The following is a 15613-nucleotide window of genomic DNA, read 5'->3' on the forward strand; positions in this document are numbered from 1 at the left end:
CTAATGGCGGCGGGGAAATTATACTGCTCATTGAAACAATTAATCCGTCTTGATACAAATCTGAAAGGAAAAATTATTGTCTTGCTGTGTCTAAGCATGCTATTCAAAATGCAATCTTTTACACTGAAAACAAGTGACTTTAATTAATGCATATATTAGCATTTTCGTAACTAATGTGGAGCCGCGAATGCTATTTAAGTATGTCTATAGTACACAAGGTTGAGTAATGAGCATACGAAGCGCAGGAAATTTGCTATTCCCCATTTTGGTTCGTGCGGTGAATATCTTGTATTATAATTGTACAATTATAGTCTTTTTGTGATTTTTAATTCGTGGTAATACCACTGCTTCGTATTATCATACATAAAAAACATGGTAAGCACATTTGTATATTATTTAGCTGTGCGTAATATTTATGTATTGTAGACAATAATTTAGGTTCGCTTTTTAGTTCCGAAAAGTAACGACTTGATCATTGTTACTCGGTTCTCTCTCTCTCCCCTCCCCCTTTTTATTTATTTAACTATTTGTGTATTAAATTTTTAAAAAAAGCTTCGCAGATAATATGTATTTGTTTTAGACATTAAATTGAATGTCTTTTATAAAGGTTCCGTATTTTAGAATTCTTGATTCTACCGTAAATGATTTCAGTTTCAGATTTTAAGAGGGAATATCCTCCACTTCAATTTAGAAATCTATTCATCACTTAGTTGTCACGTTTTGACAGGCATGGAACTTTGAATAATTATCTATCAATAAGAAATTAGACAGATATTTTAAAGCGGCGTTATATAACTTTGATGTTTGAAATATTTTCTTTTTTCAAAAACGCATTAGCATATCAAAGGCAGGGTTCGTCAAACAGGGTCCTGTGCAAAAAAAAACCCGCCCGAATTTTTTCGAGCAGGCATACTTGGAAAACTCCACTATCCAGATATGGGCAGATTCGTATTCGTAAATCCGAATCCGAATTTGATTCACAGCACCTTAACGTGTCAATCCGAATACGAATACATTCGTATTCACAAGTGTGAATTCGAATAGATTCATGTTTGCTAGTGTGAATCCGAATACGAAATTCGGATTCATACCTATGAATCCGAATCTATTCGGATTCAGACCTATGAATTCAAATCATTTCTGATTCACATCTATGAATACGAATCCATTTGGATTCACACTTGGATTCACTGAAAAATTGAATTTAAAAGGCCAATATAAATAAATAAATGTTTCTTTGTACCTCGCTACAGTTCGAGTTTTGGGTGTTAGCGAGTTTTTGGATGTATATTTATTGGCGTCAAACTAAGTAATTGACCCGAAAATGAATTTCCTACTATTTGGAGCCCGAAGTTGAATACTACTAGACCCAGGTTTTAGAAGTCCATAAAAAGTTTAAAATCATGATTTTATGGTCATGAACACTAAAAATTTTCGCTAATTTTTCGTACAGTCAAGTGCCCATACTTGGAATAGTTTTGAAGTTTTACCTCTAGTAGCATATGAATCATACGTTTTCCATTCGAACGAAGTATTCTATATTCAGGATGTGCCTTACTACGTCCCTTCAAGAAAAGGTATAAGTGTGTAGATTTGTCCCTTTAAAAATAAAACAAAAAAAATGTTCATTCTCCCAAGTTAGGGACCTCCTAAGGGGACCTCCTAGGGGGTTAGTGATAACGAATTCTTCTCTAGCAGATATAAGACTAGCTTTGAATTCTTCCACAGTATCAGTAGAGTGGTATCGCTGTAAATGGCGTATTAAATTCGAAGTATTAAAAATGTTCACCTGAACTTCTTTAGTTTTTGAGGGAACATTCGCATCACATTTTAAACATAAAGCTCGAATAGATTTATGAAAGGCTCTCTCTAGGGAAATAGCATCGGCATTATCACTCACCGGCTTGAAAAAATCACCACTTAGTGCTGATCTAAGCGAAAATCGCAATTTCTGAAAAGGTTCGCATTCCGAATTCAAAGAATTATCCTCAGAATAATAAGTAATCTTACTAAAAGAAACAAAAAAAATTCATATTGTTATTAAATAAATGTAATTGAAACCGAAGAAAAATATAAAAAAATCATAGTAGCAATTAACATTAAAAAAGAAAAAACTTGCAAAGTATATATATATATATATATATATATATATATATATATATATATATATATATATGAAACGAGATTACCTTTCAATGAAATTAAAAATAATAAATTAAAATGGATACGTACCTATTAAGAGTTAAGCTTAGAGTGGTTCAAAAAAACCTTTTTTAGCTAGAGTCCAGGACACACCCTTTTTTTTCAGACTTACTAATAGTATTATGCTGTAACAGTTTTAGTTTCTTACTCAAATTTTAAGAGGGTGCTCAATTTAACATTAGTCGTAGCATGGAAAATGTCACAAATTTGGAAACATTTAATTTCCCCAGCTGTGTTTTTGTAAATATTTTTTTTTTTTTTGCAATGTATATGCATATTACTTTTGTATATTATAATATGTAGCATTGTTATTTCAGTTCAATGTTTTTAACGTCCCTCCGCATACTTACGATGTTTGGGGGAGGGAGTTGACACTCTCTTTCAGTTGAAATAAGAAGTCAAAATTCTTCCAGTATATTACTATCCGCAAGTCTAAGAATATTGAGCGGTGTCCTGTTATCTATTAGAAACTTTTTTTACATGTATTTTTGGACCACCCTAGTTAAGCTATTTACTTATTCACTAAAAAATAAACATACAATCCTCCTCAACTTACAGTAAGTCAAAACAGTGAGAAAAAAAACATATGCTTGCGTTTTATAAAATAAGAATTCTAAAAAACAGTCTTCAGTCCTTGATGAGTTTTATTAAAATATTTAAAATACAAGAAGCATATGGTTTCCTTTTTTTCTTCGTGCATTTTATTTCAGGTGTTATTTTTCCAAAAAAGGGGGGGGGGATAATTCAATGTTCTACGCTATTTTTATTCTTTCTCAGTTTATGTACTTCCGTATTATTTCCTTTTTTCGTTAGAAAAAAGAAAGGTGTTATTTATCTTAATTGTTCAAAAATTTCTGGGAAATACACCCATATGGATATGGGACTTTATATTGTAGCAAGATTTAATCAAGCTCAGATGTGTAATTATTTTTTACTGATTTCTGAATTACTCAAACTTAGATTTTATGAATTTTTAACCATATATAGGATAGGAAAAGAATTATCTAATTTAACATCTAACTTGAGCATTTTAACTTGTTAGTATCAAATACTATATTTAAATAAATTTAAATTTCAAAAATTGTATTTAAATCAGAAAAATCCTTTTCAAATAAAAAAAATCCGTGTTTTTATATATATATTTCTAAAAATCCTGATTTTTATCAACCCTGTTATGAAGTAAGATCCAACAATTTAAACACTATTTTATAATCTGTTTAATAAAATGTAGAGAGTTTTTTGTTATTTTTGAGCACTGATTAAAAATTTCCCGATTCATCTGTTTAAAATCACTGTATTCTGTCAGTGCATTATGTTTTTATACATCATTCATTAAAACTTTTTATACAGTTTAACCTCAAATTATTTGACAAAAATTCCCAGCAGATTCCATCGTTATTTCCATTTAAAATTTCATTTGAGGAAAAATATCAGCAATTTGACGCAGTAAATAACATTTAACGCCGCTTGAAATTTCATTACGTTTCATAACGAAACTACCGTTCTTGCCACTCTAATCTCTCTCAAACTGGTCTCCGTGCTTGGTCATGGCGGCCAATGGAAGCAGTATACGAGTCGTTCCTCTACCCTATTATAGAACTCTTTGGTACAAACAAGAACGTTTTCGCAGTAGTCAACGGTTGCGATAGTTGAAAATAAATGCGAAATACAAAATACAACCTAGCTTTCTTTTACGCATTTTCTGTTTTTTTGTGAGAAATTTGATTAGTAGAACTATTAGTAAATAATTATCTTTGTGATCGATGCTTCCTTCCGGAGATGGAGAGTTGAAATGTATGTTTGTATTATTGAATAAAAAACCGTTTTCTTCCATCATAATATATCTGTTCTTTTTTTTAAATGAAACGTTTCAGAGAGAATCTGCATTTTCAACGGTACAAATATCTGTAACATTAACAAAATTTTACAATCAAATTTGGTCCTTTGTAACATCAATCACTGTATATTCATTATGTTTTAAAGTTGTGAAATTGAGATAAATTATCTGTGGTAAACATATATAAACAAATTAAGTTTCAATTTACATGACTTTGGTAGAATTCCATTTTTAAAATTTTTGGACCCATAACAATATCGTCACTTTTCTTCAGAAATTCACTTACACCGAAAACTATATTGGGCTTTTGAATTGAATTTTTCAGTGAATCCAAATGGATTCGTATTCACAGATGTAAATCAGAAATGATTTAGATTCATAGGTCTGAATCTGAATAGATTCGGATAAGGATTCATAGGTATGAATCCGAATTTCGTATTCGGATTCACACTTGTGAATACGAATGTATTCGTATTTGGATTGACACGTTAAGGTACTGTGAATCAAATTCGGATTCGGATTTACGAATACGAATCTGCCCATCTCTGCCACTATCTCAGTAAAATGGGTTTTAAACAATTTTCTACATCTTGAAACATATACTTCAGAAACAAACTAAATATTGATCAATGCGAAGTCCAGAAATAGATATCTTGCTTTCTGGACAGTATAGCAAATATTAGAAGTTTAAACTGAATAATATTCGATTTCCATTTTTCAAAAAGTACTTATCAGACTAAAGTAAGCAATAAAAAACGAATAAAAACGTTTTTTTTTTTTTTGGTTTTTTGCACCGCCACAAAAGTTTTGTAAATTTTACATCTCTAGTCTTGGCTCTTAATTACGTTTTATAAAAGCTCCGGAGAAGCAAAGCAATGTTATTTGAAATTGAAAGCATTTCCTTTCAAAATTAAGTTAACACAAGTTCCCTTAGCTACGCCCTACCCAATTCCTCCAAAATTTTATTTTTACTTTCTTTATTTTACTTTTTTCTAATTAGACTAACCACACTGAATTAAATATTTTTAAGGACAAGTGCGCAAAAAGATATTGAATTGATTTGCCTTGGAACAAAGTGAAACACCTAATGTTAGTCATTATAAATACTGCAATGATTTGAAAATGTAAAATATTATGAAAATAAAACAATAACTGTAAATTTTTTGTATTTTCTTTTGAAGACTATTTTAAATTTTAGTGTTGACAAGTGACGTGAGCAAAGCTTTAGCACCGCGCAGGATAAGAGTTTGAATTATATTGAATGAGGTTTTCTGAATATAAAATTTCATTATCAGAAACATTTAAGTAAACTGAACAATTTATACTCCCTGCAGTGTAAAAAGTAAAATTAGATAATTAACTACAATAATAATGCATTAATAGTGTATTTATAAAAATTTATGTATCGCTCGTTGAAAGTTTTGCTTAAATTTTCAATTGTTCTAGTTTTAGAAGATCTAATTCCATCACACAGACGAAGACTTTTTTTTTAGCCATGAACTGTCCCTGCAATCAACGCGAATATATTCTTCAAAAAATATTGAAAAAATCTAAGCATTTAAAGCAAAATATTCCAATAGATGAATTAAAGGAAGAAAAATGTACCTGCTGTCAGCTTTTACTTCCACCACATTATCAGTTCCGAGACCCATCACCATTCCCGCTCCCTTCATCGAGTAGTGGCTCTGGAAAGAAAACGAAGCTTTAATTGAGTGGGAAAACAATTATGTTTCTCAGATAAAAACTTTTCAAATGAAGCCACTTTAGCACGTTTCCGCATTTACGTCTACCAACTAGCAGGACAGTTTGTCACTTTGAACGGATGCGGAAGTTGTTAGAAATGTATCAAAAACAATGTGTCTTACGTGTTCAGATGTGTACATGACCAGTTGTCCCAGCCCCATCAAACCTTTCTGCTTGTAAGATGGAAACAGTTTGTGACGAGCAACAAGAGTAGCATACAAGTTTGAGATGGATCCACCTGCATAATGAAACTTAAGTTATATTGGATTATAATGTTACTGAGGTAAGAAATACTTATCAACACATTATTGCTTTACGTGCCCACGACAAATTTAAACAGATACAAGAAGTTCAGTTCAGAACTAAACGAGCCTACTTCCCCGTATACCAATATTGATACAGTCGGACCCCGATTTAACGGACCTCTATTTAAAGAATTTCACGATTCAGCGAATTTTTCTTTCTCCCCTACTAAAATGAAGGCAAAAACCCCGAATTAACAAATTATTTTAACAGCCGAAAAAAAATGTGTTGGTTTGAGTTTGGAAAAGTTGGACTGTTTCCCAAATGACATAATCCATATTGTCCAAAGCAGAAAAAGACTTTTCTTAGAATCAGCAATTTTTGATGGGTGAGGGGGAAACCAATGAATAGCGATTCTGACGCAGAAAACGATAATGAAACTCCCATTAAAACTGTTACTTTTTCAAATGCTATACATGGCGTGTAAACTAAAAACATATCTCATGTAGCAGGCTGTAAATGACACAGTATTTTTTTCGCTCCATAAAGTCAAAAGAGAGAGTCAAATAGCAAGGAAATTATCAACTATCTATTACACAGTACTTCAAAATTTAAAATTAACTAGTGTAATAAGTCACGGAATGCTGAGTAAAAAGGATACACTTTCTAGCTATGGATATTTTTGCGCAGTTGCTTATTAGGGCTTTTTAGATAAGCTAAGTGCTTTTTTTTACATTTTTGCACCCCAATATTACAAATAATCCCGATTTAACGTATAAAAGTTTCGGTCCCAATGAATTCGTTAAATCGGGGTCCGACTGCATTCCCTTAATTAGCTAAGGTTGAAGTTACGTCAAACTTACTATTTTTAACATTTTAAACTGCTTTCTGTAAACTAAAGATGCCACGCTCATGTTCAAAAAGAAAGAAAAACATTAAAATTTGGTATAAAATTTGGATGCAGATCTGTTTCACAAATTGCTAGGCTTTACTTTTTCAATTAATTTCAAATGCTAATGTCCTTTTTCTTAGGAACTTTTTAAATTCTGCTTTTTTGCCTAATATTTAAGCGTACTATTTTAAGAGAGGCAAATTGAAGAACAGAATTACAGAAAAAAAAAAGGAACTCTTCCGACATACAACAGTAAATGTGAATAGATAAGAAAAAAATAAATAAGCAAACAAAACATAAATAAATAAGAACACCTTTTATGCAGATAAAGTTAAATGTACTAGTCGACCCGTGCGGAACTCCGCACTCTGCTTCGAATTGTTTCATGTGGCATTTCCATCTTTAAAAATTTCAAAGAAAGAACATCATGTAGAAGAATCGAAAAAATTAAACGAATTTAAGTAAACGGAAAAAAATAAACGCACAAAAGAAGGCATGTAATTTGAAGACAAAAGCAACAAAACCTCGTTAATTTCAACGTCGTGATAATTTGATAATCGCTCACTTTTTGGTTACAGGTATTTTCAATGCAAACATAAATATCATTAAAAGTGTGACTGAGTGGCTCGTGAAAAAGCAGTAATCGTGCATGTGAAAAAAACGTGTTCTGGCAAATACAATCCTGCTTATGTGAGCCTCTGACGCAAAAAAAATAATAATAAAATAAAGAAACATTAAAGCGATATTTATTGGCATGGATTCGAACTGGCGCCATTCTGATTATCAGCGCGACACTCCAACCAACTGAGCGTTTCGTCTTCGTTTTCGAATGCTATTCATTGAAGCAATGTGTAATAAACCACAGTGAAAAAGCTTTTTGCTAAAAAAAAAAAAAGACCATGCTACATATGTCTATATCTTTTGTCATTAGCCAGCATGAAAGCTTTAAAAATATTCGTAAAATATGGGATTTGATTAAGGAATGATGAAGGTCTTGCGTAGCGATTAAAATAAACATTCTACAGAAATAATAAATTAGATTGAAAATAAGTGTGTTTTTTTTTTTTTTTTTTTTTTTTTTTTGAAAATTGATACAATTTCCCATAGCAGGCTGCTTTAACCGTTACGGCTTGAATACCAGCACATGTTTTTCTTTTAATCGAACACTTAAAATTTAAAACCAAAACCAATTGAACTGAGTCTGTTTTTTAAGTGTACTTTTTCGAACGTAGACAAAATGCATTTTTTTTTCGCCGAAAGCAGAGGAGCAGAAAATGATTTCTTACTTTTGAAGTTGATAATAATTTCAATGTTTTACATCGTATTCGAATAAATAGTTAAAGTTTTACTGAGTGAAACTCGTAATTTCAATTTAGCGTAGTATTTTTTCATTTATACAAAAGGTCGAACACTGCTAACAGCAAAATCTACATTTCAGCTTACAATGAAAAGTTTTACTGCACAAAAAGGATTCCCTTGAGGTTTGAATTTTTAAATGTAATAATTTTTTTTAATGCTTACATTATGCTTAGTTATCTGAATGGAGTCAAAGATTTTTTTTTTTTTTTTTGAGAAATAAGAAAGAACACTCTACGGTTAATAGTCAATTTATCTGAATAATAACTGTAGCCTGCATAAAGGAGTCGAAACGTAAAGGAGCATTCTCGTTGCATTTATTTTATTGCCAAACGTGTGTTATCTGTTGTATGTTATTAGAACATGTAATGCGTAATATTAGTCTAAATTAGCCATAATGGCGCACCCGAAGTTCAGCTAATTTATAGCCGAACGCTATACCAAAAAAAAAAGAGGAAGAAAAGAAAAGAACACAGGTTAATTGTGAATTTATTTTTCGCCGAAAGCGACGCAAAAAAATTGGAAAATTGTGTTAGAACCTTGGTTAAAAAAAATTAAAAAAAAAAAAAACTGCATAAGAACTACAGACTGCATCAAGGTTTTGCAACAGCAAAGCGCGTTTCCAAAAAGTTGATTTTTAAAACCGTAGGTCTATTTTATAAGCTTTAAAATGAGGGGGGAAATTTCTTCAAGAAATAAGAAAAATCTCCATACCGACAGAAAAATAATCCACAGAAATAATATATAAAATAAAATATTGAAGAAAAGTGTTTTTATTTTTTAAAATTTATACATTTTGCTATCGCAGGTAGCTTGAACAGTTATGGCTTAAATGGCAGTATGTGTTCATCATTTAACTGTACGGTTAAAATGCAAAATCTGTTGAACTAAGTTCGTTTTTTAAGCGTAGCTTTTCGAATGTAGTAAAAATGTGACTGGTTAGTTGTTTTTTTTTTTTTTTTTTTTTTTTTTTGCCGAGAAAAGAAAAAAAAATGATATTTTACCCATCAAGGTGTTAGTATTTTTAATGTTTTAGTTCGTATTAAATCTTCATGAGTTAACTAACTAAAAAACGTAATTTCAATTTTTGGTAGTAATTTTTTTTATTTATACAAAGGGTCAAAAACTGTTGTTAGAAGACTCTACATTTCAGTATACGATTTTTTTTTCTGAAAAAAAAAGGTGTTCCATTGTAGTCTGAGATCTTGAACCTGATACTCATATTTTCGGTTACATCATGCTTTAGTTTTCTGACCGGAGCCAAAGATTAAAAGAAAAAAAAAACACCTTACAATGAAGTATCAATTTAGCTACAGGTTGCATCAAGTTTTCGCTACAGCAAGGAGCGTTTCCAACCCATTTATTTCATTACCTCACTGGCGTTATTCATTGTTTTCATGGGTTCAAATGTTTATGTAATGCGCGATATTTGTCCAACATTTTGATGCAAATCGTCCGGGCCCGGCCCGGAAACTCGTTCTTCTGGTTACCATTCGAACGCTCTGCCGATCGAGCTATTCAGCTCTGTCGGTCACAGCGCAAGTTAAACTTATAAAGTTAACCGAAAACCTCAATCCGGCGCTTTAAAACGGTTTTTTTTTACAAAAAAAAAAAAAAAAAAACAATTTTTCGACCGTGGGTCTATTTTTCGTCATTAGCCTGCACGATAAGCTTTAAAATGAGGTTTTAATCAAAGAAATCGATCAAGAATTGAAGAAGATCTCGCGTAGGAACAAAAAACAGGCCACAGAAATAATGTATAAAAATTAGTTTTTTTATGAAAAGAAAATTTTTTTAGTTATTTGCAAAAAAAAAAAAAAAAAGAGAAGAGAAGAGAAGAGAATTAAAAGTACAGCGAAAAAAAATTTCTTGACAAGAATAAAATCACTTTCAGCTCTTCCATTTGGTTAAAAACTAAGCGCATTTGATTTTTTTTTTTGCAAAAAAATCATTGGGATAGAAAACTTTAGAAAAAAATATAAATAAAAAAATCAGCCTAAATAAATATTTGTTTTCAAAAGCAAAGTCATTACAGCTCTTTTTTTTTAAGTAAAAACTATAGCAGTCTGAACAAATTTTTATTTGTTTTTGCTATAAAAAAAAATCGGAATAGGAATTTTAAAAAATCATCAAAACGATTAATTTTTCACAACAAAATTATTTGGGCTTGGAACTCATTTTGATTGGTTCAGTCAGTCAATCTCTACCATTAACAAATGTTAAGTGAACGAAAATTGGTATTTCAATTTTTATTTTTTAATTTTTCTTAATTCTTGAAATACGAAACTAAGAATAGGGTAAAGTCACCCAATTTGACGGCACCTCCTAAACAGTAATATAGAGTAGGGGAAAGGGGGGCACATATGATTTTTTTTTTTTTTCATTTCTTTATTTTCAAAAAATATTTTCATTTCTCAGTGCAAAAAACTTCCCCTGATTGAATTGTCTTTTCTTTGTGCAGTGGATTTTTTTGATATTTAAAAAAATATATTTTTTTACTTGATGGTATTTTAAAACAAATGCCTTCAATTGTTTACATGTGCACCAACAGGAGCACATATAATCATGATTAAAAATGCAGGTCAAGCATCATACTTCAAAGAAACACTCCTTAATAATAAGCATGTACGAATATACCAGTTATTCGTATATACATTGAAGGGCTTGTAACCTACACAGAGCCAGTTGTGCCAAATGTGCAGTAATAAGAGCAATTTGTGCAGTAATTGTGTCATTAAGAAATATATTTTCCCAATACATAACCTTGCTCACTATCAAATTTCGTAGCATGTTGCAAAGTCTCGTAGCATGTTTTAAGTATGATAATGTACACTGTTATAACCAGAGGTGCCATCTGGGTGCGATTTTCCGCCGTAGGGTGCAAAGACGGAGCCACAGGGTGCCACAGAGGCTAGGAAATATTGTTCCGATATCTTTTAGCACCTCAGTGGATGAAAGAAGGTAATGAAGGGCCATCAGCTCACGCAGTAGCCAATAGCGACTCTTTTCCTCCGCCACATGCGCTGTGCACTCCGACATAAGTTCAATTCAGCCACTTTAATGGCGAACGACGATGCTGCAACGTAGTTGTTGGTACATTAAATTTTCACATTTGAATACACAATTATACTGGATTAAAATTCCACATTTCTGGGACAAACCTTCAAAACCTTGCGTAAGTACAGGCATTTAATCATGGTATAATATTTAAGGCTTTCCAACTGGCTTTTAGCGTTTTTAGAGTTGTGTTTCAACTAAGTAGACTGAGTACTGCTTATTGTTTATAATTAACCGTTTTAACATAGTGATGTATGGCTTTTTTTCATCACGTGTACTAATATATGGCGTTCATTGCTTGTCACGTCTGCGGTCTCACGGATTTTCCCCAAAATTGTTTATTGTTAGCAATACGAAATAATTAATAAGTAACCGGGATGAAAATTCAATGATGTAACTAACTGCTACAGCAGATACACTAAATGTCTTTATCTTCTCAATAAAATATCTGCGTAGACGTAGCAAAGAAAAAAAAAAAGCTTTGAAAAGAAATCTTCCTGTGTGTTTCATGCCATGATTCATTACGTGAAAATGTTTCGTTGGTGTTATTTCAAAAACCGAATGCAGTGTCTAGACGCGTTTATTTTTTTTTTTTTCTCTCTCTCTAATTTCTGTTTCCAATGCTTTTCATTATGTAGGATGCTAAAAATTTGTTTTGATTTTTAATGTCAAAAAAGTTTCTATTTAACAAAGAAAAAAAGTGCTTTTTTAGATTACTTATGTTCAAATAGGATATTCAAATGTCGAACTATATAATACGTATCAATATGTTACTCTTGATTAAAATATTTTGAACGCCAGCATTTTATGAAACGAGTTGATTTTTCCGTGATTGTAATATAACTGAATATTTTTGGCTGTGCTTGTAAATTATCCATAAATGCCTACACTCTTATTTTTTAGTATCATGATATAGTAAATGTCAATATCACTTAAAACTACTGAGCAATCCAAGGGTTTTTATGAGAGTTAGAACTCAGATAGAGGAATTGAAGTCATAAACTTTTCTATATTATGTTGGAAAGTCAGAAATGTGATCAAATGCCTTAAATGACAAGTTTTAATCCAAAATGAATTCAATGTGAAAAAAGTACCAAGACTTTGTCTATCATAAACCCAAACAATAAATAGAACACAATAATGTTCAAAAACGCACACAATAGGGGGGAGGGGGAAGAGGATCTACTGTAGAAATCAGTGAGGGTGCCATTTTTCACTCCGAAGGCTCCTTCTTTTCCCCCGCGCTACCTGTCTTTTAAAAGGTGCCCTTCGCCCTAGTAAGAGGTGTCATTCCGGCTCCGTATTGGGTGTCGCTGGTGAACAAGCGTTTCACCCCTGAAAGGTGTCAAACGCAACCTGTAGTTTTAACAGTGTAAATGTATTTTAAAATCCGGATTGACCTTAGTCAAATCGAACGGACTGCAGTGTAGTCGAAACTGATACACTTACTAAAAGCACTGAATATATGTTGAAACTGGTTGCTAAAGATATCTTTCACAACGTTGAGGGTTCCTCATTCATGCAATTTTTAGCGATTCAGGAAAAATTTTCTCACACATACTTGAATTTCACAGGAAACGGGTCGAAACCAGTGAAATCAGAAAACTTTGCATGGAAATAATCGGAGATGTTTCGGAATTTTTTTTACCTTGTGAACATCATTCGTTTAACGTCTGAAATCGTTTCAAATTTTAAAAAAAAGTTCTGTGAAATGTAGATTAATAAGTAACACATATTTAAAGGAAAATTTATACTGACTAGGATCGAAATTGTTAAACGAAGCACTACCCTACGCAAATATGTTTTGAGGTATGCATGCCTAATACTTTAAAAAAGAGATTTTTGATCAATATTCACATTATCATTTTGTTTGTTCGTTTTTAGTGCTTCAAACTGGTGCTTGAATTTTTCCTGGGCGATTATTATTAACAAAGTTACTGCATTTTTTCATAATGATCCAAACACAAAACTTATACCGGAAGTTGCATTTTCGTTTGCTTTGACAGCCGGAAGATGGAAAGAAAAGTGATTTGTTATATTTTATAATCAGTTTTTAAAAGATATGTTTATTTAGTTCAGGCTTGTCTTTATATATTTTTGAAGTATGTCCAGCTCTTAATTTGACAATGCTAAATTTATTTCGGTTTGTTTACATGCAAACTGATTCCAGCAGCTTATTTTACATCATGTTTATCAAACCGGTACGTTAACGGCCATAACAGTACGGAGTCAAAGTACTTGAAAAATTGCTAACCTGGTCCTAGAATGCTATCGCCATCTTCCCAACCGATGACTTCTCTCATTTTTCGCAATGTTACTTGCTCCATAAGGATAAAGCACGGCGCAATTTCATAGGTAAACCTGTTAAGTAAAGCAAAAAGAAATACAAATTAACTATACAAATATAAAATGTGACGACCAGCAGCAGGTTCTGGGCACAGCTAGATTGGTTTTAGTCAATTTATCAATTTCTAAATAAGATCAAAGATCCTCTTGAAGTTATCTAGACACTTGATCATTACTGAATCTTCTGGTAAGCTGTTCCAAGTGTACACAAACCTACTAAGAAAAGTAATTTTTTCTAATTTCCGGTTTGCTTGAGATTTGAATAGCTTTAAACAATGACTCCTTGCCCTGCTTTTCGCGAAAAATTTAAACTCAGCATCTTTCATTTTGATAAATTTAAACAACTGAATCATGTCCCCTCTGCTATACAATATACATATTAAGCCTCTTTAGTCTAATAGCATAACCGAAATCTGAAAGTCCCCTTAATAGTGTAGTAGCCCTTTTTTGAACCCTTTCCAATAAAGAAATATCTTGCCTGAGATAAGGAGACCAAAACTGAACAGCATACTTCATTACCAAACTCCTACATAAAGGCAGAAGCAACAACAGTAAAATTTTTTGAGTATCGTGACATATGACTGCCTTTTGTTTCCAAATAATGTACTTCGCAGTTTGCGTTTATGATGCTTTTACACTTACTCAAACATAGGGTTGGAAATACAACTCAAGTCTTTGTTGCAAGACGTAGTATTTTATGATAAAAATATTGTTAAAAATATTTCACCAGTAAAATGATTCAAAAAACTTAATGAAGAATATTTTGTACTAAACTTTTACAAATTATTTTTATATGTAACATTTTGAAAACTTTATGAAGAACGTTTTGTACTAAACTCTTACAAATTAATGTTAAAGGAAACATTTTGTGCTCTGAAAATACTTAAAAAGTTAAAGGTACAAGTGTTAAATGTCAGTAAAATTATTACTCAAGTAAGAAAAAATCATCATAAAAAAAAAGACGTACATATTTGTGTTCGCTGTTGCCGTCACCCAAGAGCCTGCCATGGAAACAATGTCTAGGCCGGTTGAAAGCTGGTTGAAGAAATGAGGATGACCTAAGAAATAAAAGAAGCGAAGCAAAATTCAATTACTTGAGCTATAGAAAAGAAGTTAGAAAAAGTGTTTGAAAGTTAGTGTTGAGAAGTTAGTGTTTAGAAACAATTTTTAGGAGGGGATTAAAAAACAAAATCATAATTGCAATAACTAAATTTTTTTAACGTATTTCAACTCATTACTTTTAAAGCAAATGAAAACAATGTTAATGAGGCAAAAAAAAAAAAGTATTTCTCAATAGTTTCCTTTTGAAAATATAGGGTCTGTTGGAGTAAAATGAACGTCTACCAAAAAAAGAGCCACTAAATGAGACTTTTACTATTTTATTCGCATGCTGATTATTTTGCGTGTTATTTACGTCAAAAGAAATTTTTTTAAACCTCATTTTTTTACATTTGACAACACTGTTTTAGCAAATAAAGTGATAAAATTTCCAATTTTATGTTTGACTCAGCCAATGAAACTTTGACGTTTATTTTTCTGCTCCATGTTGTTATTCTGCTCCATTCTTTCCATTGCTCATCCTAAATTACAACTAACTTCAATATACACAAGTTCTTAATCAAAGAGGAATTGTTACTGCTTCTGTTGAGGCTCAGAAAACAAATCCGGAGAAAAGAGAGAGCTTAAATTAAATTTTAATTGTAAAAAAAAAAACATGACTCTCGCGTGTGAATATGCTTTTGTAGCACATCTAAATGATTCTTGAAATTTCCATTTTTTACAATATTTCTAAAATTTAACATCGTATCTATTTTCATTTACTATAATGTGTTTTATAAATGATTTCATTCTTGCGATACAGAACAAATGTTTTAGTGAGACAAAATCGTCAGTTCGCACCTACTGCATAGTTAAAGAAAAAAAATGTAGGGTTGCTT

The 15613-nt window shown here is 31.6% G+C and overlaps 1 protein-coding gene across 1 annotated transcript in view; it reads right to left on the reverse strand.

The window, feature by feature from the left end:
- Positions 1 to 15613, reverse strand: part of LOC129218801 (glutamate decarboxylase-like) — a 136432-nt gene that overhangs the window by 52729 nt on the left and 68090 nt on the right. The window contains exons 3-6 of the mRNA XM_054853123.1: positions 14644 to 14734; positions 13585 to 13691; positions 5905 to 6020; positions 5645 to 5724 (exon numbers count right to left, since the gene is read on the reverse strand). Coding sequence (XP_054709098.1) covers positions 5645 to 5724; positions 5905 to 6020; positions 13585 to 13691; positions 14644 to 14734 — 394 coding nt within the window. The remainder of the gene's footprint in view (positions 1 to 5644; positions 5725 to 5904; positions 6021 to 13584; positions 13692 to 14643; positions 14735 to 15613) is intronic.

Source organism: Uloborus diversus, chromosome 3 (genome assembly GCF_026930045.1).
Source record: "Uloborus diversus isolate 005 chromosome 3, Udiv.v.3.1, whole genome shotgun sequence".
NCBI classification, from domain to species: domain Eukaryota; kingdom Metazoa; phylum Arthropoda; class Arachnida; order Araneae; family Uloboridae; genus Uloborus; species Uloborus diversus.